The 22,930-nt window shown below is 43.3% G+C and overlaps 2 protein-coding genes across 14 annotated transcripts in view; both read left to right on the top strand.

Annotated features, from left to right (window-relative positions):
* LOC118710213 (zinc finger protein 208) overlaps positions 1–2,721 on the top strand; it is a 141,251-nt gene extending 138,530 nt beyond the window's left edge. For all 13 annotated transcript variants that reach the window (XM_045575951.1, XM_045575958.1, XM_045575954.1 and 10 more), the window contains one exon: positions 378–2,721. In XM_045575951.1, the coding sequence (XP_045431907.1) occupies positions 378–2,200 (1,823 nt within the window). In that variant the 3' untranslated portion in view covers positions 2,201–2,721. The remainder of the gene's footprint in view (positions 1–377) is intronic.
* The window catches only part of LOC118710240 (zinc finger protein 420), a 241,764-nt gene that overhangs the window by 176,763 nt on the left and 42,071 nt on the right, over positions 1–22,930 (top strand). Inside the window, exon 10 of the mRNA XM_045575959.1 lies at positions 19,106–19,232. Within this exon, the coding sequence (XP_045431915.1) occupies positions 19,106–19,232 (127 nt within the window). The remainder of the gene's footprint in view (positions 1–19,105; positions 19,233–22,930) is intronic.

Genomic DNA, 22,930 nt, shown 5'->3' with positions numbered 1-22,930 from the left:
TAATCATCGGACAAGTGAGCTTGCAGAAGACCATTATAAAAGTGGCAAAGTCTTTGACCAAATGTCCAATCACAACATACATCAGGTTATTCCTATTGTGGAGAAGACACACAAAGGAAGTAAATGTGTCCAGTCTTTTCATCAGTCTTCAAGTTATAATGAACAAAAGAATATTCATACTGGGGAGGAGGCTTACAATTGGGATCCTTGTGGTAGAATCTTTAGTCAAGTATTCAATCTAAATAAAATGAAAAAAATCCATAGTGGAGGAAAACCTTATACATGTAAAGATTCTGGCCAAACATGTAATTGGCTCTCTGGTAGCACTGTAAATCACAGAACTTATACTGGAGAAAAGCCTTATAAATGTACAGAATGTGGCAAAGCCTTTGGCAGCTCTTCAGTCCTTATTAAGCATCAGAGAATTCATACTGGAGATAAGCCTTATAAATGTAGAGAATGTGGCAAAGCCTTTAGATGGTCCGCAAACCTTACTTATCATGAGAGAACTCACACCGGAGAGAAGCTTTATAAATGTAGTGAATGTGACAAAGGATTCATTTCTGTACCATGGCTTAGTTGTCATCAGAGAATTTATACTGGAGAAAAGCCTTACAAATGTAGCGAATGTGGTAAAGCCTTTAGCCAGTCTTCACACCTTACTTACCATCTGGAAGTTCATACAGGAGAGAAGCCATATAAATGTGAAAAGTGTGGCAAAACCTTTAGGAATTCCTCATTTCTTACTTATCTTCAGAGAATTCACATTGGAGAGAAGCCTTATAAATGTAGGGAATGTGGCAAAGCATTCAGTAAAACATCATCCCTTAATTATCATCAGAGAATTCACACTGGAGAGAAGCCTTATAAATGTAGAGAATGTGGCAAAGCCTTTGGTAGCTCCTCCCACCTTACTACCCATCAAAGAGTTCATACTGGAGAGAAGCCTTATAAATGTAGAGAATGTGGCAAAGCCTTTACAGAGTCCTCACACCTTACTACCCATCAAAGAGTTCATACTGGAGAGAAGCCTTATAAATGTAGAGAATGTGGCAAAGCCTTTACAGAGTCCTCACACCTTACTACCCATCAAAGAGTTCATACTGGAGAGAAGCCTTATAAATGTAGAGAATGTGGCAAAGCCTTTACAGAGTCCTCACACCTTACTTGTCATCAGCGAATTCACACCGGAGAGAAGCCTTATAAATGTAGAGAATGTGGCAAAGCCTTTACAGAGTCCTCACACCTTACTTGTCATCAGCGAATTCACACCGGAGAGAAGCCTTATAAATGTAGAGAATGTGGCAAAGCCTTTGGCAGCTCTTCAGTCCTTACTAGGCATCAGAGAGTTCATACTGGAGAGAAGCCATATACATGTAGAGAATGTGGCAAAGCCTTTAGCCAGTCCTCATCCCTTAAAAAGCATCAAAGCGTTCACACTGGAGATAAACCTTCTAAATGTAGAGAATGTGGCAAAGCATTCAGTGAGTCCACAAAGCTTAATCGACATCAGAGAGTTCATACTGGAGAGAAGCCTTATAAATGTAGAGAATATGGCAACGTCTTTAGCCGTTCCTTCTCCCTTCATGAACATCAGCGAATTCATTCTGGAGAGAAGTCTTACAAATGTGGAAAATGTAGCAAAGCTTTTAGTAGGCCCTCACACCTTACTTGTCATCAGCGAATTCACACCGGAGAGAAGCCTTATAAATGTAGAGAATGTGGCAAAGCCTTTGGCAGCTCTTCAGTCCTTACTAGGCATCAGAGAGTTCATACTGGAGAGAAGCCATATACATGTAGAGAATGTGGCAAAGCCTTTAGCCAGTCCTCATCCCTTAAAAAGCATCAGAGCGTTCACACTGGAGATAAACCTTATAAATGTAGAGAATGTGGCAAAGCATTCAGTGAGTCCACAAAGCTTAAACGACATCAGAAAGTTCATACTGGAGAGAAGCCTTATAAATGTAGAGAATGTGGCAAAGTCTTTAGCCGTTCCTTCTCCCTTCATGAACATCAGCGAATTCATTCTGGAGAGAAGTCTTATAAATGTGGAAAATGTGGCAAAGCTTTTAGTAGGCCCTCACACCTTACTAAGCATCAGGTAGTTCATACTGGAGAGAAGCCTTATAAATGTAGGGAATGTGGCAAAGCCTATAGCCATTCTTCATCTCTTACTTATCATCAAAGAGTTCATACTTGAGAGAAGTCTTACAGATGTGAGGAGTATTAGAAGTGTTTACCAGGGAGAACTTAGTGAATATCACAGAATTTATACTGGGAAAAAGCCAAATTAATTTGTAAAATATAAAAAAGCCTTTCCATGCTATTCATGTATTACTGTACTTTACAGCCTTCATACTAAAGAGAGACCTTACAAAACTAGGGAATGGGCTAGAGCCGTGGTCGGCAAACTGTGGCTCACAAACCACACGCAGTTCTTTGGCAACTTTGAGTGTGGCTATTTCACAAAATACTACGGCTTGGTTGAGACTATTTTGAAAAAGTGGCATTAGAAGAAGTTTAAAAATTTTGGCTCAAAATAAATTTCAATCGTACTGTTGATATTTGGCTCTGTTGACTAATGAGTTTGCAGACCACTGGGCTATAGCATTTACCCTCAGATCAAAGTTTACTGAACATCAGAGATTTTATAGTGAAGGAAAGCCTGTAGAAAATGTGAGGGAGACTTTAATGTGTGGTCAAACTTAGTACACATTTTAAGTATCATTCTAGCCAAAACCAGTTTTGCTCAGTGGATAGAGCTTCAGTCTGCGGACTGAAAGGTCCTAGGTTCGATCACGGTCAAGGGCATGTACATTGGTTACGGGCCCATCCCCGGTAGGGCTTGTGCATGAGGCAGCTGGTCGATGTTTCTTTCTCTCCCTTTCTCTCTGTAAAAAAATCAATAAAATATGTTTAAAAAAAAAATATCATTCTGCCAAAACTGGTTTGGCTCAGTGGATAGAGCATTGACTTGTGGACTAAAAGGTCCTGGGTTCAATCCTGGTCAAGGGCATGTACATTGGTTGCTAGCACATCTCCGGTGGGGATTGTGCAGGAGGCAGCTGGTCGATGATTCTCATCGATGTTTCTGGCTCTCTATCCCTTTCCCTTTCTCTCTGTAAAAAAATCAACAAAATACATTAAAAAAAAAAAATCATTCTAAGTAGAAACAAAAAAGTATTTTTCCAAAGACTTAACCATAGATTTAATCTTCATTGAGAATGATAAAATTAGGCCTTATTAATTATAAGTCTTATGTCCTCATTTATATCTTATACAACATCTGGTGGTTATTATTACTGGATAGAAGCCCAGCAGATAAAAAGCATGTATGAAAGTTTATTCAGTATGCAAAACTTAGTTGAAAGCAATATTCATACTGGAGAGAAACGATACAAATGTAAATATTATCCTAAAATCTTTAATCAATACGCATACCTTATTCCACACATTGGAATACATTCTAGAGTAGGGGTGTCGAACTCAATCAGAGAAGGGGCCAAAATCTAAAATCCAGCCTAAATCGCGGGCCGAATGGTTTACTGAACAGTCATAAACTGTCATTGTGATGGAAACGCAGCGGAGTGCAGTGATGACAGCGTGGTGCGGGCCACATTGCAAGGCCTGGCGGGACGGATTTGGCCCACGGGCCTTGTGTTTGACACATGTGTTCTAGAGGGAAACCTTAAAACTGAAGAATGTGCCGAAACTGGTTTGGCTCAGTGGATAGAGTGTCGGCCTGCAGATGGAAGGGTTCCATTTTGGTCAAAGGCACGTACCTTGGTTGCGGGCACATTCCCAGTGCAGGAGACATCTGATCTGTTTTTTTCTTCTTATATTATCATTCAGATTTTTCTACTTTATTGATTGTACTTTTCAGAAAAAGTGCATACTGCGCATCCGATTAGTCCTACTCTCAGAGGTTAATTGCTGTTGAGTTTGGGAAAATGAGCGTAGCTGTGGACTGAGTGCTGGCCAAAGGTCAACTACATCACTGCTAATCTTTGCTCCAACAAGTCTTGAAAAACATTTGTGACCTCGATTTGAACATCTTGCATTATCTTTTTCAATTCATTTGTTCGGATAATACTGAAAGGACCGAAAGATGATCTCTGGTAGCCAACATCCTCGATAGAATATCCATTCCCATTGGTGGTGGCTTCTGCTTCTTTGATGTCTCCTCCGCTATTTGTGTGTGGGTTATTTCTCTGACAAGCTCGACATTCTCAGCTTCAGAACCAGAGATCTGTGATGGCGTCGGACTTTCTCAAGGCGACTCTGAAAGTGTTTCACTTGGAGTGCATATTTCAACACCTCTAAATTCTGCGGCTTGTGTTGTTTTTCTTCGTTTGGTGGGTGCCTTCTTCTCTTGTGTGCACGTTCTCTTCTCCCTGCGCATCCCTGTGGATCTGGGTGCTTGGTCGTTGGCCATTGTGTCAACTACCATGTTTTTCTTAAGTGAATATCAGATGATTCGAATAGCTGGACTTTACTGTGTTGAGGTCTGTTCTCTTAATGCAGAACGATCCATTCCCGATGCGAGCCTTTCCAGAAGCCTTGAAAGTGCAATGAGTTGCTCATGACTAGACTCTTTGGCTTTCTCATCTGAGCCTACAACTGCATCAATGTCCGCATTGGTCATTCCGTAGATGGCTCTTAGGCTCTCATAGTCGAGTTGTGCCAGCTTTATCTTTTTGAATGGTGACTCCTGGAGTGCCTCCTCAATCTCCAGCTTGGAGACCTCTGCATTGAGCTCTTTAGTGGTTCTGTAGTCCCTAAATGTTCCTTCATTTTTTTAAACAAGAGAGCAGCCCTGAAGAGAATTGGAAATGACTGCGGAGTAAGTAAGTGATGGTCCTCAAGCTTAAGAATTTTCAAGTATTGAAACTTCTCAGTATGTTGTTCAATAAGCTTCTTTTCAAGCTTAACAAACCTTGCAGCATCAGCAGACACCTGTTGAATAATCATCACTCTTGAGAATCCATCATTGATAAGAGATCTGGTTATTGAATAAGAAGTCATTTCTTCAAATGATGAAAATAGCTTGAGTTGAATAACAAAGGCTCTTGAGGTAAGCCCAGGAAGATCTTGGTCATCAATAAATAAGAGTTTGTTCAAGATTTTCACATCGAGTTCTTCAGAGCTCATCCATTCAGTGGGCTCACAAAGGTCCAAGGCTAGGTCTAGATCAATGGTTGGTGCCTGAATCCCAGGGAACAGGATCGCATGGAGTGCATTGAATCTTTTCTTGATCGTTTGCATAGGGTTTTGTTGAGGTCTTTTGACAAGGTAGAACGTCATAGCCAGTGCAATCTTGATGACTCTTTTAACCGCCATATCATCTAACTCTACATTTGGTCCCCATTCAATAGGCTGTGTGAGGGAATTTGCTGATCCTCTATTGGCATGGATGTACTTGTCCCATGGTATCCCCTCTAGATCGTATAAGAGAGGAAATGTGGCCAGAAGACATGTGACGCTCATGGAGACCCCACCGCCTATAGTTATCTGTTTCATAAGAGTAAAATTCTGCAGATTTGTACCTGCGGCTTGGCATACTTGTTCATGAGGAGATAGATACACTTTCACACTAGTACAACATACCAGCTCTATGTGAGAATGCATTGTGTCTGATTCATGTTTTTCTCTCCTCGATGTTTCTAGTTCTCTCTTACTCTCTGTAAAAAAAATCAATAAAATTTTTTAAAAACAGAAGAATGTGGAAAATCATGTAGTTGGATCTTCAGTCTCAGTAAATATTAGGGATTATAATGGGGTAGAAATTCTGTATTCATGATATAAGACAAAGGACTTTTGTTCAAAATATACCGTTTACAAAACTAAGGAATTTATGCCTTAAAGTGTCTTTAAAGATATAAAAACTTGACCCAAGTATGTAATTGAGAGTTCACACTGGAGAAAAATTTTATAAATGTAGAGAATGTGGCAAAATCTTCCGTGTTGTGTCATTACTTAATCAGAGAGTTCACAATGGAGAGAAACCTAATAAATGTAGATAGTGTGGCAAAACCTTTAGCAGCTCCTCAGACCTTACTAAGCATCAGAGTTCACACTGGAGGGAAGCCTCATAAATGTAGATAATTTGGGAAAATCTTTATCCAGTCTTTATCCCTTATTAATCATCAGCTAGTTCACACTGCAGAGAAACATTGCACCAGATAAATATTGAGAATGCGGCAAATCCTTTGGCAGCTCCTCATTCCTTACTAAGCATCAGAGAGTTCATTCTGTACAGAAGCCTTATACATGTAGAAGATATAATGCAGTCATCAGTGTTCCTGCTTTACTGTACAGCAGAGTTATTTATTCTTTAAAATATTTTTTATTGATTTTCTGACAGGAAAGGAGAGGGATAGAGAGAAACATCAATGAGAGAGAAACCGATCAGCTTCCTCCTGCACACTCCCCACTGGAGATGTGCCCGCAACCAAGGCACATGACCTTGACCGGAATCAAACCTGGGACCCTTCAGTCCACAGGCCAACGCTCTATCCACTAAGACAAACCGATCAGGGCATCAGCAGAGTTCTTACTTGAGAGAAGACTTTCAAATGTGAGGAATGTTGTAAGTCTTTAACACCTCTGAGAACTTACTGAACTTCACAGATTTCATCCTGGCAGAAAGCCTTATGAATGTGAAAAATGTAGAAAAGCCTTTAACTGTACCTGAGACTTCATACTAAAGACAGTCCTTACAATTGTAGAGCATGTGCAAGAGACTGTACCCACAGCTCAAATTTTACTGAATAAAATGTATTGTATATAGTGGTGGAAAGCCTTACACTGTAAAGAATGTGAGAAAGCCTTTAATTTGAGGTCTAATCTCAACTTTTTCGGAATCATTCTAAAGAGAAAGAGCAATAATACAAAGTTTTCATCCAAAGATTTAACCATAGTTTATCATTTAAAATGATGAAATTGGGTCTTACAAATTATGAGGCATACTTTATTTTTTTTTTTAAATATATTGATTTTTTACAAAGAGGAAGGGGAGAGGGATAGAAAGCTAGAAACATCTATGAGAGACATTGATCAGCTGCCTCCTCCATGACCCCCACTTGGGATGTGCCTGCAACCAAGGTACATGCCCTTGACTGGAATCGAACCTGAGACTCTTCATTTCACAGGTCAATGCTGTATCCACTGAGCCAAACCAGTTTCGGCTATTCTCACTTTCTTGAATGTAGCCTAATGTTGGTCATTCTTTGTAGAGGAACCCCAGAGACCAACCCTCTTATTATTTTGGTTGCAAAGTTATTTTTTTTAAAATATTTTTATTGATTTTATACAGAGAGGAAGGGAGAGAGATAGAGAGTTAGAAACATCGATGAGAGAGAGTCATCAATCAGCTGCCTCTTGCACACCCTTCACTGGGGATATGCCCGCAACCAAGGTACATGCCCCCGACCGGAATCGAACCCGGGACCCTTCGGTCCCGAAGCCGACGCTCTATCCACCGAGCCAAACCAGTCCCGGCGCAAAGTTATTTTGTATATTTATGGCCTGACCAGAGGTATGTCTTTTGGCATTAGCTGTCCCTGCAGTGTTTTCCAAGCCATCACTGCAAGTTCCAGGGACAGCAGGATAGAGGAGACAAATGAAAGCACCACATTTTTTTACTTTTCCAGTATCCAGTGCTGAATTTGTACAAGGTGGTAAACATCAGTTCCTATGCATGTGCCACCCAAAGGACTGACAAAATCATTGCAGAGACAAGATGTTCAATATTCTTCTACTCTACTTTTTGACATTCCCATGGGGCATTCATTTGTATATGTATCTCCTGATATTTTGTGACCAGGACTCATCTGGGGATGTGCCCACAACCAAGGTACATGCCCTTGACCAGAATCGAACCTGGGACCTTTCAGTCAGCAGGCTGAAGCTCTATCTACTGAGGCAAACCAGTTTCGGGTGTACATACTCTGTGTGTGTGTGTGTACACATTTAGTTTTGTAACAAAGCAACTTGTACACTTTTAATGTTTAAAACTGAGCATCTTTTCTTTCCAGTGAAACAAAAAGAAAATGTAAAAATAAACAGGAACAAAATTACAATAGAGAAATGTCAATTCCGAATAAGATCCTACAGGTTCTGCTGATTCTCCCATCGAGTGGCAGGGCTCAAGTCATCATTAGGAGAGAATTTTATTTTAAATATGTCATCTTAGACTGCATGGACGTCCGTTAAACATCACAATTAAACATGCCAAAGGAGAAGCCATGTTGTCAAAATGCCCACTTAACCCACCCAAACATCTCAACCCCACCCTTTGCTCACCTTCTATAATCCCTCCCTTTTTTTTTTTCTTTTCTTTTTTTAAACAAGAGAAAGTAGACAGATACATGTTGGTAAATGCTAACTGTCCATATTCACATAGAGACACAGTGTAATCTCTGAGCCCAATATACAGAGAAAGGAGGAAAAAAGCTAGAATTGTATGCACTACTACACAGGGGCCTAGCAACCTCCAGCTCCCAGCAAATCTAAGGGACCAGAAGGTTTTTCTTTTTTCCCATAGAGCATGATGGTGGTGATTAAGGTTTTCTTGAGACAGGAAGGGATAAAAATGAATTTGGGCCGAAACCGGTTTGGCTCAGTGGATGGAGCCTCGGTCTGTGGACTGAAAGGTCCCAGGTTCAATTCCGGTCAAGGGCATGTACCTTGGTTGCGGGCACATCCCCAGTAGGAGATGTGCAAGAGGCAGCTGATCGATGATTCTCTCTCATCGATGTTTCTAACTCTATCCCTCTCTCTTCTTCTCTGTAAAAAATCAATAAAATATATATTTTTAAAAAATAAATGAATTTGGAACAGAAAGGGGCAAAGATTCTTTTCCCACTGTATTCTGCTCAAGGTACATCCCCCCAAATAAGGTGAGAACCATGGTGTAAAGGAGAAAAAAAGACCTCACAAACAGGGTGACTGAGCACAAGGGGGGGGGGGTGGAGAGAAAAAGGAAAAAAAGACTGCAACTTCCTCCCAGGGACTGGAGAAATTTAAAAAAGGTTGGAATCCATCAGTGTTCATTAGTGCTCTTCTTCATCTTCCTCTCCTTCTTCCCCCTCATCTTCCCCTTCATCCTCATCCCCTTCATCAATATCTTCCAACCCTTCCTCTTCTTCATCATCATCATCTTCTCCTTCCCCTTCATCATCCATGTCAGGAAACAAGTAGCACTGTAAAGGATTTGGCCAAATGTCATCTTTTTTTTTTTTTTTTTTTTAATATATTTTATTGATTTTGTACAGAGAGGAAGGGAGAGAGATAGAAAGCCAGAAACATCGATGAGAGAGAGTCATTGATCAGCTGCTCCTACCGGGGATATGCCCGCAACCAAGGTACATGCCCTTGACTGGAATCGAACCCGGGTCCCTTCAGTCCCCAAGCCGACGCTCTATCCATTGAGCCAAACCAGTCTCAGCCCAAATGTCATCTTTGATGACTTCTCCTAACACGTGCACCTGCAGCAGAATTGTCAGTAAACCAGGTGAAGGAGCTGTCGGGTTCCTCATGCTGTCTCTTCCTGCTGGCTTTATTCTGTGTTTGACTTGAACGTTTCGTCAAATCCTTTCCAGATTTCCACTGGATTTCAGTGGACTTTGAAGATGGATCACCACTCTCATTCAGATGAAACGCTTTGGAGAGAACTTTATTTTCGAAGGAAGGATTTTCATTAAAATAAAAAAGTCTATTCTGTAACCTGATTTAATATCTTCAAGTTCTGTCACTTCAACTCTTGTCAAATAATGCAGCACCTCTTCATCCTCTTCCCCAAGCAGTGCAGACACTTGTGGGTGGTTGGCAAATGTTGTTACCCAAATATTAGGTCTAGTAATAATTAATGTCGTTTTCTAATATTTTTTTTTAATCGAATTTATTTAAACAATACAACAAAATTTAATTAACAATATAGTTGCCGTTGTTTTCTACTACTTGTGCCCAATGCTCAGGAAGCATTTTAATCCCTCTGTTGTAAAATTCTTGTGATTTTGATGCAAAAAATTCGGTCAATGCATTTTTGAGGCATTCTTCATTATTAAATTTTTTTCCAAGAAGAAAGTTTTGCAAAGAACGAAACAAATGGTAATCGGAAGGGGCAATATCAGGAGAATATGCAGGTTGAGGGAGAACTTCCCATTCCAACTGGCGCAGTTTTTCAGCAGTGATTCTTGCAGTATGCGGTCGTGCATTATCGTGGTGAAGAATTACGCCCTTCCGATTAATCAGCGCGGGTTCTTTTTCTCTTAAAGCTTGGGCTAACCTTTCCAATTGGGCACTATACACTGCACTTGTAATGGTTTGGTTAGATGGTAAAGGTTCATAATGAAGAATTCCTTTAAAATTCCACCAAACACACAACATCACTTTTTTCGCATGCAAGTCAGGATTTGGCGTGGGCTGCGGAGCCTCATTTTTGTCCAACCATTGAGGCCGCCTTTTCAAATTAACATACAGCACCCATTCTTCATTTCCAGTAACAATTTGCTCTAAAAACGGCAAACGGTTTTGACGAGAGAGGAGCGAACTGCAAATTGTGACTCTTTGATTACAGTTGTTGTCGGTCAACTCATGAGGAACCCATTTTCCAAACTTTTGGACTTTGCCAAGTGCACGCAATTGATTGGAAATTGTTTTTTGTGAACAATTTAAAGTTGTCGCAAGCTCTTGTTGGGTAATTTGAGGATTTTGCACCAAAAGAGCTTGAAGAGATTCTTGACCAAAATTGGACACACGGCCTCGACCACTCTTGTCATCTAACGAAAAATTTCCCTCGCGAAATTTCTCAAACCAATGCTGGCATTTTCTGGCGCTAACTGCATCTTGACCAAGAGCACTACAGATGTTTTTTGCAGCCTCACTTGCTTTTCTTCCTAATTGGAACTCGTAAAGCATGCAGTGCCGAATATGCTCTTCATCCGCCATCTTCTTAGCCCTAGTTTTGCAACAAAAACCAAACCAAACACAAACTTTTTCAAGCAAAACTTGTTAATTGCCCTTCACATGTTCTGTAGATACCACGTGTTTGAAGGTTATGTCAATACAAGTCAACGCCAAGCAAGATTTTAAACGAATGTTTAAAAACGACATTAATTATTACTAGACCCGATATTTGGGATTTTGGCGATCAATTCTGACCTCTTCTGAAAAAATGGTTGGTGGAGTTTGTTATGTTTCTGTTCTACTTTCAAAAATCTCCTCACTGGCTTGTTCATTAAGTCTTGTCTGTTTCATTTTGTACTTCATCAATATGTTCAATCGCTTCTTGCTGTTCTTTTTCTGAGGTCTCCTTGGCCCTGTTGTGGTTGGAGTTGAGCTCCTTTTTACTGACTTTGACCGCCAGTGCTGACAGTGTGCTGCTCCGCCTGTGTGTGTGTGTGTGTGTGTGTGTGTGTGGTGTGTGTGTGTGGGGGGGAGGGTGTGTGTGTGTGTGTGTGTGTGTGTGGGGGGTGTGTGTGTGGTGTGTGTGTGTGTGGGGGAGGGTGTGTGTGTGTGTGTGTGTGTGTGTGTGTGTGGGGTGTGTGTGTGGTGTGTGTGTGTGTGGGGGAGGGTGTGTGTGTGGGGGTGTGTGGGGGTGTGTGGGGGGAGGTTGGGGGAGGCTGTGTGTGGTGTGTGTGTGTGTGAATGTGTGGGGTGTGTGTGGGGGGGGTGTGGGGGGGTGTGGGGGGGGTGAGGGTGTGTGTGTGGTGTGGATGTGGGGTGTGTGTGTGTGTGGGGAGGGTGTGTGTGTGTATGTGTGTGTGGGGTGTGTGTGGTGTGTGTGTGGGGGGTGTGGGGGGTGTGTGTGTGGGGGGAGGGTGTGTGTGGTGTGTGTGTGTGTGTGTGTGTGTGTGTGTGTATGGTGGTGGTGGTGGTGGTGGTGGAGCTGGGAGGGGGAGACCAGGGAAGGTGAAGTGGGTGGGCAGCGGCTTCCCCTCAGGCCACAGGCGCTTGGGCGCTTGCTCCCTCAGGCTGCCTCCTTCTGCCCTGCTTGTTCTCCCTCCCCCTGCCTTGTGCGGGCTTCCCTCACGGCTGGCCTGGGGACGAGGGAGAGGCTGGGGCGGCATGCTAGAGCATTGGCCTGCAGACTGAAAAGTCCCAGGTTTGATTCCAAGCAAGGGCATGTACCTTGGTTGCGGGCACATCCTAGGTAGGAGGTGTTCAGGAGGTAGCTGATTGATATTTCTCTCTCATTGATGTTGCTAACTCTCTATCTTTTTCCCTTCCTCTCTGTAAAGTCAATTTAAAGAAACTTTAAAAAATTGTATTGTTTTCCAAATATTTGGAAAACTAATAGGAGACATTCTCGATTAATATACTCTGAGTGGCCAGAGTATCATGATCTCTGGCCACTCAGTAAATATATATTTATTGAATTCCTGGATGGGTGGGGTCTGGCCATCCTGACCATGGGGTGTGGACAAGGACGGTTGGCTGGTTTGCCTGCTGGTAGAACTCCTGGTCCGGGGGACAATTTGCATATTATCCTTTTATTATATAGGATATACACTGAGTGGTGAGATTATTATGTGTTCAGAAATCATAATAGTCTGGTGAGGCAGTGTAAATGACCCATTAACTGGGTTATAGGGACTATTAAAGTAAAAATATTCATTTAAAAATGCATTACTGCCGAAGCCGGTTTGGCTCAGTGGTAGAGCGTCAGTCTGTGGACTGAAAGGTCCCAGGTTTGATTCCGGTCAAGGGCATGTACATTGGTTGCGGGCACATCCCCGGTAGGGGGTGTGCAAGAGGCACCTGGCCGATGTTTCTCTCTCATCAACGTTTCTAGCTCTCTATCTATCTCCCTTTCTCACTATAAAAAATCAATAAAATATATTTTTTAAAAAATAAATAAAAATGCATTACCAGAACACAAAGACTTCGAAGATTACAACTTACAATTAGGGAATTTTTATTCCTTGAAAAATATGTAAATTAACGTGTTTCCCTCTTTGTTGGATGGGACCTTATCAGGTGGCTAACCATGAATGATAGCTGGGTCTGTCTGACACCCCCATCCACCTGCTTCCCTAACTTAAGTTGCCTCTCCATTCAGATGGGGAGACAGGGAGGGGCTGAGAGAGCAGGCTGCTCTCCCCCTCCCACCTCTTCCTCACTGAGGATTTAAGGCAAATTGGAGGCAGAAAGTTTCTGGTTTCAAACCCAATCTGCCAGCCTTTTCAATTCACTGTAACTTCCCTGTGAGAATGTGTAACCGGCCTGTGAAGATCCTGGGAAAGACACCTCCCTGGGGCATGTGCAGCTGAAGGGCAGGCCAGCCAGTAGCTCTGAGCACAGCCTCTGGGATCTGGAAACTTCTGTGTGAATTCCAGATTCCTCCTCCCCTCTTTTTTTAAAAAAAATATATTTTATTGATTTTTCACAGAGAGGAAGAGAGAGGGATGGAGTTAGAAACATCGATGAGAGAGAAACATTGATCAGCTGCCTCTTGCACACTCCCTACTCCCCCCACTGGGGACCTGCCCACAACCAAGGTACATGCCCTTGACCAGAATCGAACCTTAGACCTTTCAGTCCACAGGCCAACGCTCTATCCACTGAACCAAACCGGTTTTCGGCTCCTCCTCCCCTCTTTATGCTTTTGCCACAGCTGCCATTTGTTCTATAAAAACCCTATGGTTGTTCCATTAAAGAAGTACTGGCCCTCTCCTCCATTTAAAGAAGCAAAATCACCGCCCTCTCTGCTCCAGTCTCTTCTCTCGTGAATCCTGTCACAGCCAGGCCACCAGCCAAACCCCAACAATGACGGGAACTCCCCCAGGAAGGGCTGTCCCTGTGGGAGGAGGGGAGGGGCCCAGGCCGCCCCCTGGCTCCGCCCCTCCTCTCCCGCTGGCCCCGCCCCCACCGCGGAGCCGCTCCGCTCAGGCCCCGCCCCCCGCAGGGAGGCGCATGCGCAGTCCTGGCAGCCGGAAGCGGCTGCGGAGGGGCCGGTGGCGGCTCCCTGAGGCGGTGTCTGTGCTTTAAAGCCGCTGCTCCCGGCCCCTCCCCGCAGGGCGGGCTGAGGGCGCTGCGGGCGCTGAAGTCCGAGTGGGAGCCCCGCCCGGAGCCCCTCCCGGCGGTGAGTGCGCGTCCCGGCGGCTGCGCAGTGGAGGCGCCGCGTTCCTTTGGGGGAAACTGAGGCCCGGCCCGCGGTCTGTCCGCCTCTGGCTGTGGCCCCGCCCGCCGCGTGGTTTTCCCGCCAAAAACCGTCCCGGGGGCCGCCGGTGCCCCCGCGGGGCTGGAGGTCTGGTCAGTGGTTCCCGCCCTTTGCCCTCCCCCGCCCGGCGCTTCCCGCCCAAAGAGCTCGGATGGCCCCGGCCTGGGGGTCTGCGCCCGCCTTCCCAGGCCCCCCACTAATCAGGTCTGAGTGCCAGGGGGGCACAGTTTCCAACAGGCAGCAGCGGGGACGCGGGCGCGGGGAGGGAAATACGCAGACGTGTGTGGAGATGGGAGCAGAGAGACCAGGAGAGGAAATGGGCCTCAGGAGTCTCATGGTCCAGGTGTAGGGATAGACAGAGAGAGAAGGGGCGGCCCTAGCTTGTTTGGATCAGTGGATAGAGCATCCGCCTGTGCACTGAGGGGTCCCAGGTGTGATTCCGGTCAAGGGCACATGCCTGGGTTGAGGGCAAGGTCCCCAGTCGGCAGCCAATCAATGATTCTCGCTCATCATTGATGTTTCTATCTCCCTCTCCCTCTCCTTTCCACTCTACATCAATAAAATATATTTTTAAAAATGAAAAGAAAAGGGGAGTAAAAGCAGGGAGAGGAAGGAGGACACAGGTAAGGTCCGCAGTGGAGAGAAAGGGAACAGGGAGACAGACAGATCCATAGACAGAAATACATAGCAGTGGGAAGAGGGGAACCCTGATCTGGGTGAGGGGTGAGCTGATGGTGTGTGGATGGTTAAGTTATGATTTATTGGCTTGTTGCTTTATTTGTGTGTGTCTGTGTGTTTGCCTGTGTGTGTGTGTGTGTGTGTGTGTGTGTGTGTATTAAGGACATTTCTATTGATCTCTCAGGCAAGGAGAAGGAGAAAGAGAAAGAAAAATCACCGAGGAGAGACAGTCATTGATCATCTGCTTCCTGCATGCCCCTCACTGGGGATCAAACATGTAACCTGGCCACATGCCCTTTCTAGGAATCTAACCATGACCTCCTGGTTCTGAGGTCCAATCTCAACCAGTGAGCATGGCTTTATATAGTTAATTTAACATCTGAATTGTCTTATTCAGATTTGAATGAGAGTGACAAATCTCAGTGCGTAAGGCTTGGGAATTTTATAATAATTTGCTTTCAATTGCAATCTGTATTCACTCAGAGGGGAGAGACTTGTCTGTTGCTCATGGATCCCTTGTTCTGCGATGGCAACAAAGAGGTGATCTGTGTCTGTCACCACCTGATGCTTTTTCAAGGAATATTAGAAGCCTCAGCTTTGTGGCTGTGGTGTTTTGTGAGTGTGTGTGGGTGTTTGTGTGTGTGTGTGTGTGTTACTTCAATTGATTTACTTTTTCTATGTCTGACAATTTATTATTTAAGAACATCCTGTATGTGTGTGTGTGTGTGTGTGTGTGTGTGTGTTACTTCAATTGATTTACTTTTTCTATGTCTGACAATTTAATATTTAAGAACATCCTGAAGTAAATCCTCTGGGTCTTCTCAGATCCCCTGAGGAGCTGTAAGGAATGCCCTCAGGTGCACTTTCCCCCGTGGAGGAGGACAGCCGCCCTGGCTGGGGCATCATTGGTCACTGAGGTGCCCCGGGTGATTGGAAGGTGGGGACAGGATTAGCAGGGGGGTTGCAGGACGCCTTTGTGAGAGTGGGAGCAGGCTTTGTTCAGCGGAGGTAAAGGGGTGCTCGGTTTGGTTTGGGGGTCAGGACAGCAGCTCATCTCATTTCTGTAGGAGTTTGTGGAAGTTTTTGGGAGGAGAGACACATGAAGACACAGAAAAACTCACAGTGTGGCTCCATGTAGGAGCTCATTGTCGCTGACTCTCCTGTGACCCAGGACATGAGGGGTGACCTCTTCCTCATTTCCAGGTCCTTCTGACGGTGAGGTGAGGGGAGCTGATTGAGACGCTGTGCTGAAGTCTTTGAAGGCCCATTCTGTGACTCCTCAACACACTGTCACCTGAGAGGACAACTCAGACCCCGATCACGACCAGGACCAATGGCTGCTTCTCAGGTAAAAGATGTGTCCTGGGTCCCAGGCTGTGTTTCCTTTTCCTCTGACATCTGTGGATTTAGAACCTGCCACTTCTGATGTTAGTGCTATTCACGTTCTTTTCCTTTTCTTATTTAATTACTGTTTTTCTTGTGATAGTCAAGGTCAGCAGTTTATATAGGTTTTTCCTTTGACCAGCACCTTCTCTGCATTCATGTTATGCAGGCTCCACCAGGTCAAGAAGATTTCCCACCTTCAATTGATGACTTTTACCTACTGAAAACATTCCTCTCTGACAGATCAACATTGGAAGGCAGCCATGTCTAACATCCCTACTAGGATGGGGCCAGAAGCCTGGGTATCGGTGAAAAAGAGAAATGTAGCTTTTAGGTTCAAGTGGCTGCAGCATCAGCTCTAGAATAGGGGTAAGAAAATGCACATTTTTAAAAATATATATATTTTATTGATTTTTTTTTACAGAGAGGAAGAGAAAGGGGTAGAGAGTTAGAAACATAGACAAGAGAGAGTCACCAATTACCTGCCTCTTGCACACCCCCTGGTGGGGATGTGCCTGCAACCAAGGTACATGCCCTTGACCGGAATCGAACCTGGGACCTTTCAGTCCTCAGGCTGATGCTCTATCCACTGAGCCAAACCAGTTTTGGCAGAAAATGCACATCTTACTGCTCAGGATAGCTCAGCAAGTTCTGAAAAGAAGAGTAAATAGGAGATACTTGCTCACTAGATTATAAGAAACACTTGCTATTTAAATGTACCTTTAGCTTACAGAATGTGAGAGGTACACATGGATTGACACTTGCCACAAGTAATGTTTATTTGTGACCATTTTCACAATGACTTGCTTACTTACATATTTTTGCTGTGACATGTCCTTTCCTTGCCTCAGTCACTTGGTATCCTTTGTTCCAGTTCACCTGATACTCCCTTGGCTGAGATGCTCCCCTAATCGTAGAATTTATTGAGAGATGACACAGACCATCCAGAAGACCCCTCTTCGTCTTAGCTTCTATTTGCTGTGAACAATAAAAACCCTTTTTATTTCTTATAGATCATAGTGTTTTGACATGGGAGCTTTAACCAATCATACCTTCTTGCTTTGAATTCTCATTATATTCTACACTCACGTTATGGACATACTGGACATAATCACTTTTTATATTTTCTAGAACGTTTACAAGAATAATTTTTACAATATATTTTATTGATTTTATACAGAGAGGAAGGGAGAGCGATAGAGAGTTAGAAACATTGATGAGAGAGAAACATTGATCAGCTGCCTCCTACACTCCACTGGGGATGTGCCCGCAACCAAGGTACATGACCTTGACCAGCATCGAACCTGGGACCCTTGAGTCCATAGGCTGATGCTCTATCCACTGAACAAAACCGATCAGGGCAAGAATCATATTTTTAATATATGTTCAATTCAAGTAAGTTTCTATGATTGTAGCTCTCCACTAATGACACACAAAAATTTCCAAATAAATTAGCAACTAAGAAACAATAGGTCCAATATATTTTCTATCATTATATGAGTTCATCTCCTTATTGTGTATATAATACACAAAGGGTATTATTCAGAAGGAGGTTCATGAAATTTATGGAATCACAAAATAACCTTGATTTCATTGACATGACAATTCATTTTTCTATCCATTTTATATTATAGGTGAATTCTCATCAGTGTATCTGTCTCCACATAAAATATTAACATTGTTTGAGCTACATTTTCTTACTTGCTTAATTTGTCTTTATTCTTCTTCTCAGTCACAGAATCTGCTGTGAATATTCATGAGTTTTCTTCATTAGGTATTGACCTCTGTTTGTTTTTTCATTGTATAATAGATCGAGTTTGGAGTAAAACGGTTTAACTTTTTTTTATGTTTCACAAAATATTCTATCAAAAACAGAATAATCTTGTTCTAAGAATACTCATAGTAAAATTTCATACAGGATTGTGGTTCCTATGTATCCTATTCCACGAGTACTATAAATTCCATTGAAAAATTCTTTCACTTAAATGTTATGTATGGTCGAAACCGGTTTGGCTCAGTGAATAGAGCGTTGGTCTGTGGACTGAAAGGTCCCAGGTTCGATTCTGGTCAAGGGCATGTTCCTTGGTTGTGGGCACATCCCCAGTGGGGTGTGTGCAAGAGGCAGCTGATCAATGTCTCTCTCTCATCGATGTTTCTAACTCTCTGTCCCTCTCTCTTCCTCTCTGTAAAAAATCAATAAACTATATTTTTAAAAAAGACTTAATTAAAAAAAATGTTATGTATGAACTTTTCCCTCTGTTTTCTTTGCTGTGTATTTATAAGTATGACAAATGGACCAGAAGCGCTGACATCACAAGTTAAAAGTGAGCTTGTTACAGATGTGGAAACACAGGCCCCATCTCAGAACCTGGATCAGAATCTATATTTTTAGGAATGTGCAGTTGTGGTTGACTGTGTTAACTTCAGGCAGTAATTATGCTTCCAATTCAGCATGACATCTCTAGCTGAGAAACACACACCCTGGACCCTGAACGATGCAAACACAGCCCTCGGAAACCCATATGCCCGTGTCGATGCCCTAATTTTAAAGTTTATTTTCCTGAAAAGTAAAGTCTGTACTGGGGATTTTGGGACATGTGTCATCCTCATTTGTTAGTGTTAGAAAACATATCAGAGAATGTTACTGGGCAAAGTGATCATATTGGGGGTTTCAGGATATTCCCCTTGGTCCAAACCTCTTCTCCTAACACTGTTTTCTTTTCTGTTTGTTTTGTGAGTGTGTGTGTGTGTGTGTGTGTGTGTGTGTTGTTCCCCCCCACCCCTTATTTTTTTTTTTCTCGTCTGCTAACACTGTTTTCATGTTGGGTGACATCATGAATTCTTCTGGTGACCTCTTGTTAAACTTGTCTTTTCTTTCAGGGACCTTTGACCTTCGGGGATGTGGCCATAGACTTCTCTCAGGAGGAGTGGGAATGCCTGGACCCAGCTCAGCGGAACTTGTACCTGGATGTGATGTTGGAGAACTACAGCAACCTGGCCTCCCTGGGTGAGGATGACTTCCTTCCTGAGTTTCTCCTCCTCCCACAGGGTTTGTTCCCTTTATTATTTTAACGTCTTTAGGGGCTTCTGGTTTCTAGGGTAGACTTTCTGATTTTTGCCCTTAGGGAACAAATGGGGGGGTTTTCTGATTTAGAAAAGAAAGACTCTGTTATGGGTGTGAATTAGGAACTCACTGTTTGAAAATTTTACTTGTTGTCTAGACTAATTAAGGTATCCTTCATTTCTGACTTATATTTTTAATGGTTTTCGTGTTCTGTTTTAAGCTATTGACGTTTTCATGATGTTTCTTAGGCAACATCATAACAATTGCTTTGAATTCTGTATCTGGTAGTTTGCTTGCCTCCATTTCTTCTGGAGATTTCTCCTTTTCTTGCATTTGGGACCCGTTTTTTGTCTTCCTACTTGGCTGCATCTTTGTGCTTGACTGTGTATTAGGTAGAGCCAGGCCATCTGTGGGACTTGGGAGCATGGCTCAAGTATCGATAGATGTTCTGTAGGGATCAGGGCCACTGCCTCCCGAGTCACTCCAGCTAAGGGCTCCAGGCCAGTGCTGTGTGTGGGTTGCGTTTCCTGTCCTGTCCTTGAGCCTTGATTGCTGTGGGCACATTACTGAAGGGATCGACCCCCAGGCAGATTGACTGTGAGGACCTACTGCAACTTGAGAAGAGAAGCAGCAGTGCTGGGGCCAAGCCTCTATAACTGAACTTGCTGATGTGCTTGAGTGTCCACCAAGTCTCCCCGTGAGTGTGTCTTCCCTGGAGGTTGGGTTGTAGCTAATGAATGGACTGGCTCTGTGGCCTTCAGGACGTGTGGGCCAAGGTCAGTCACCACCTGTGTCTTCCTGGGGCCACTTGATATGAGCTACAGAGCGACTTGCAAATGGGTATTTTGTTTTTTCTTCTTAAATATGTTTTTGTTTATTTTAGACAGAGAGGAAGGGAGGATAGAGAGATAGAAACATCATTGATCAGCAGCCTCCTGCATGCGCCCTACTGTGTATGGAACCTATAGTCCAGGCATGTGTCCTGACTGGGAATTGGACCAGCGACCTCTTGGTTCATGGGTCAGTGCTATGCCCCTGGGCCACATCAGCTGGTGTGCCACACCAGCTTGATACGAGCTATAGAGCAAACTGCAAATGGGTATTTCTTTTGTTGTGCATTTGATCCCTCCTGCACACCTGGGGATGTATCTTAAACCAAGGTACATGCCCTTGACCGGAATCGAACCTGGAACCCTTCAGTCCGCAGGCCGATACTCTATCCACTGAGCCAAACCGGCCAGGGCTGCAAATGTGGGTTGTTGTTTTTTTTTTAAATAAATACCTAGAAATGGGATGTTTGCATAATGGGATTATTCTATTTAATATTTTGACATGCTACTGCATTTCTCATATTGGCACCAATTAATGTTTCATTCAGCCATGTATAGAGTCCATTTTCTCAACAGTTTATAAGACAGTTGATATACTTTTTCTTTTCTTTTTTTATTTTTCATTTTTATTTTTTAAATTCTTTATTGTTTAAAGTATTACATATAGTATTCCCTTTGTCTCCTTTTCCCCCCATTGACCTCTCCCCAGTCACCACCATCCCTCTATACTTTGTTTCTTTGATCCTGATTATACTTATTCTTCTGAAGTGACATCTTGTTTTGTTGCTTTTTATATAGGTTACAAATGTTTATCATATGGGCATGAAAAAATGATAGGAAAACACACATCCACTCAAGCTCCAAAGGGTCATGGGTTCATTCCCTGGCCCCATTAGCGGGGGCTAGTAATCAATGTTTCTTTCTCTCTCACTCTCCCTCTCTGCATCCCACTCTCTTTAAAAATGAATGGAGCCCAGTTGGCTCGGTGGATAGAAAATCAGGAGGTCATGGTTTGTTTTTCAGTGGGGGCACAGGCCCAGGTTGTGGGCGCAATCCCCAGAGTGGGATCAACATTATTAACTCAGTGAATTCATAGAGCTGACTGCAGCCCTGCTGCTTTGGTGGGTGTTAGTTTTGCCGTTATTGTAATGGTGACCCCAGACCTCTGTGGGTCCTCCCACCCACAGGCCTCACCTGGTTATCCATCACAGAAGTCAACAGTGATTTCTATTGCACTAGATCTCTGTGCTGATACTGTGGTCTCTGACCCAGAGCAAGTGGAAGCAAGTTTTGGGAATCTAAGGGAGAGGGTAGCACTCTGTGGCTACATCGCTTTGTCTGAAACACCATTGCCCTACAGTAGATAGTCATGGAAGAATCCCTATTCTATGTCCTTGCCCAGGCATCTCTGCTGGCTCAGCTGCTATTCTCACTGCTCACCTTGCTGGAGTGCCCACTGAGACTCTCTGTTCTGCCCCATGGAAACAACTAAATACCACCAGCTTCCCCCACTCTGGATGGAGCTGGTCACCAACTCCTGCTGCAGGGCTGTGTCCATGGCCATCTGGCCTCTCCTCCCTTGTTCTCCTTCTATTCCTGGTTGCACACCTCTAGATGTTTCAGTGTGGTGGTCCCTCAGTCAGGCTTCTATAATGAGCAGGGAATTCCTTGTTGAGATATAGTTGATTAACTTATTCTAGTTGCAGGAGGAAAAGTCTGGGTGATCTCTCTCGCCTCCATTTTGCTGACATTGCTCCCCAAGTCTTAAACTCTTTTTTTTTTTTTTTTTAAATATATTTAATTGATTTTGTACAGAGAAGAAGGGAGAGAGATAGAGAGTTAGAAACATCGATGAGAGTCATCGATCAGCTGCCTCTTGCACACCCCCTACCGGGGATGTGCCCGCAACCAAGGTACATGCCCTTGACCGGAATCGAACCCGGGACCCTTCAGTCCCCAAGCCGACGCTCTATCCATTGAGCCAAACTGGTCTCGGCCCAAGTCTTAAACTCTTAATTTCTGTCATCACTCTTTTTTACTACTCGGTATTTATGTCACTCGATTTGCTATGCAAAGTGGTCGATTTGTTATTGTCCCATGTGGGCTTCCCTCTATCAAAATCTTCAATGTAGTATGTAAGTTTTTTGATTCTTCAGGTTGGTCATATCTCTCATTGATAATTCTGTTGTATTTTTATACTGGTGCATTTTTTTTTTAGCTTCCCTTTTATGTCCATTTTATTTCATAAATACTTTTATGTTTGGACCATGTTTTTTAGTTTTTCTCAATATCTTAATATCTCTTGTTGGGGTTCAGGAATTTAAACAACCAGGCCTTATGGACTTGCTTTTTGTAAGAGAAAATAACAATCACCTGAGGTAGAAATTCTAATTTCTGTCAAAATTGTTTGAGGGCAGAGTGTAAGTTCCAAGTTAAAATAATTTTCTATTTCTCCCCCATAACCCAAAATATCTTTTTGTTCTTTTTTTTTTTTTAATATATTTTATTGATTTTTTTTTACAGAGAGGAAGGAAGAGGGATAGTTAGAAACATGGATGAGAGAGAAACATCGATCAACTGCCTCCTGCCCACCCCCTACTAGGGATGTGCTCGCAACCAATGTACATGCCCCTGACCGGAATTAAACTGGGGACACTTCAGTCCTCAGACCAACGCTCTATCCACTGAGCCAAACCGGTTTCGGCTCTTTGTTCTTGCTAAGTGTTTTCACTACTGCAGTCTCTGTAGTGTTTGTATAATTACTCATATGTTCTTTTTTCTTTCTTAAATACTTTTTAATTGATTTCAGAG

This window comes from Pipistrellus kuhlii, unplaced genomic scaffold, assembly GCF_014108245.1.
Source record: "Pipistrellus kuhlii isolate mPipKuh1 unplaced genomic scaffold, mPipKuh1.p scaffold_m20_p_71, whole genome shotgun sequence".
In the NCBI taxonomy this organism is placed as follows: domain Eukaryota; kingdom Metazoa; phylum Chordata; class Mammalia; order Chiroptera; family Vespertilionidae; genus Pipistrellus; species Pipistrellus kuhlii.
This window is presented reverse-complemented; position numbering and strand designations above follow the sequence as displayed.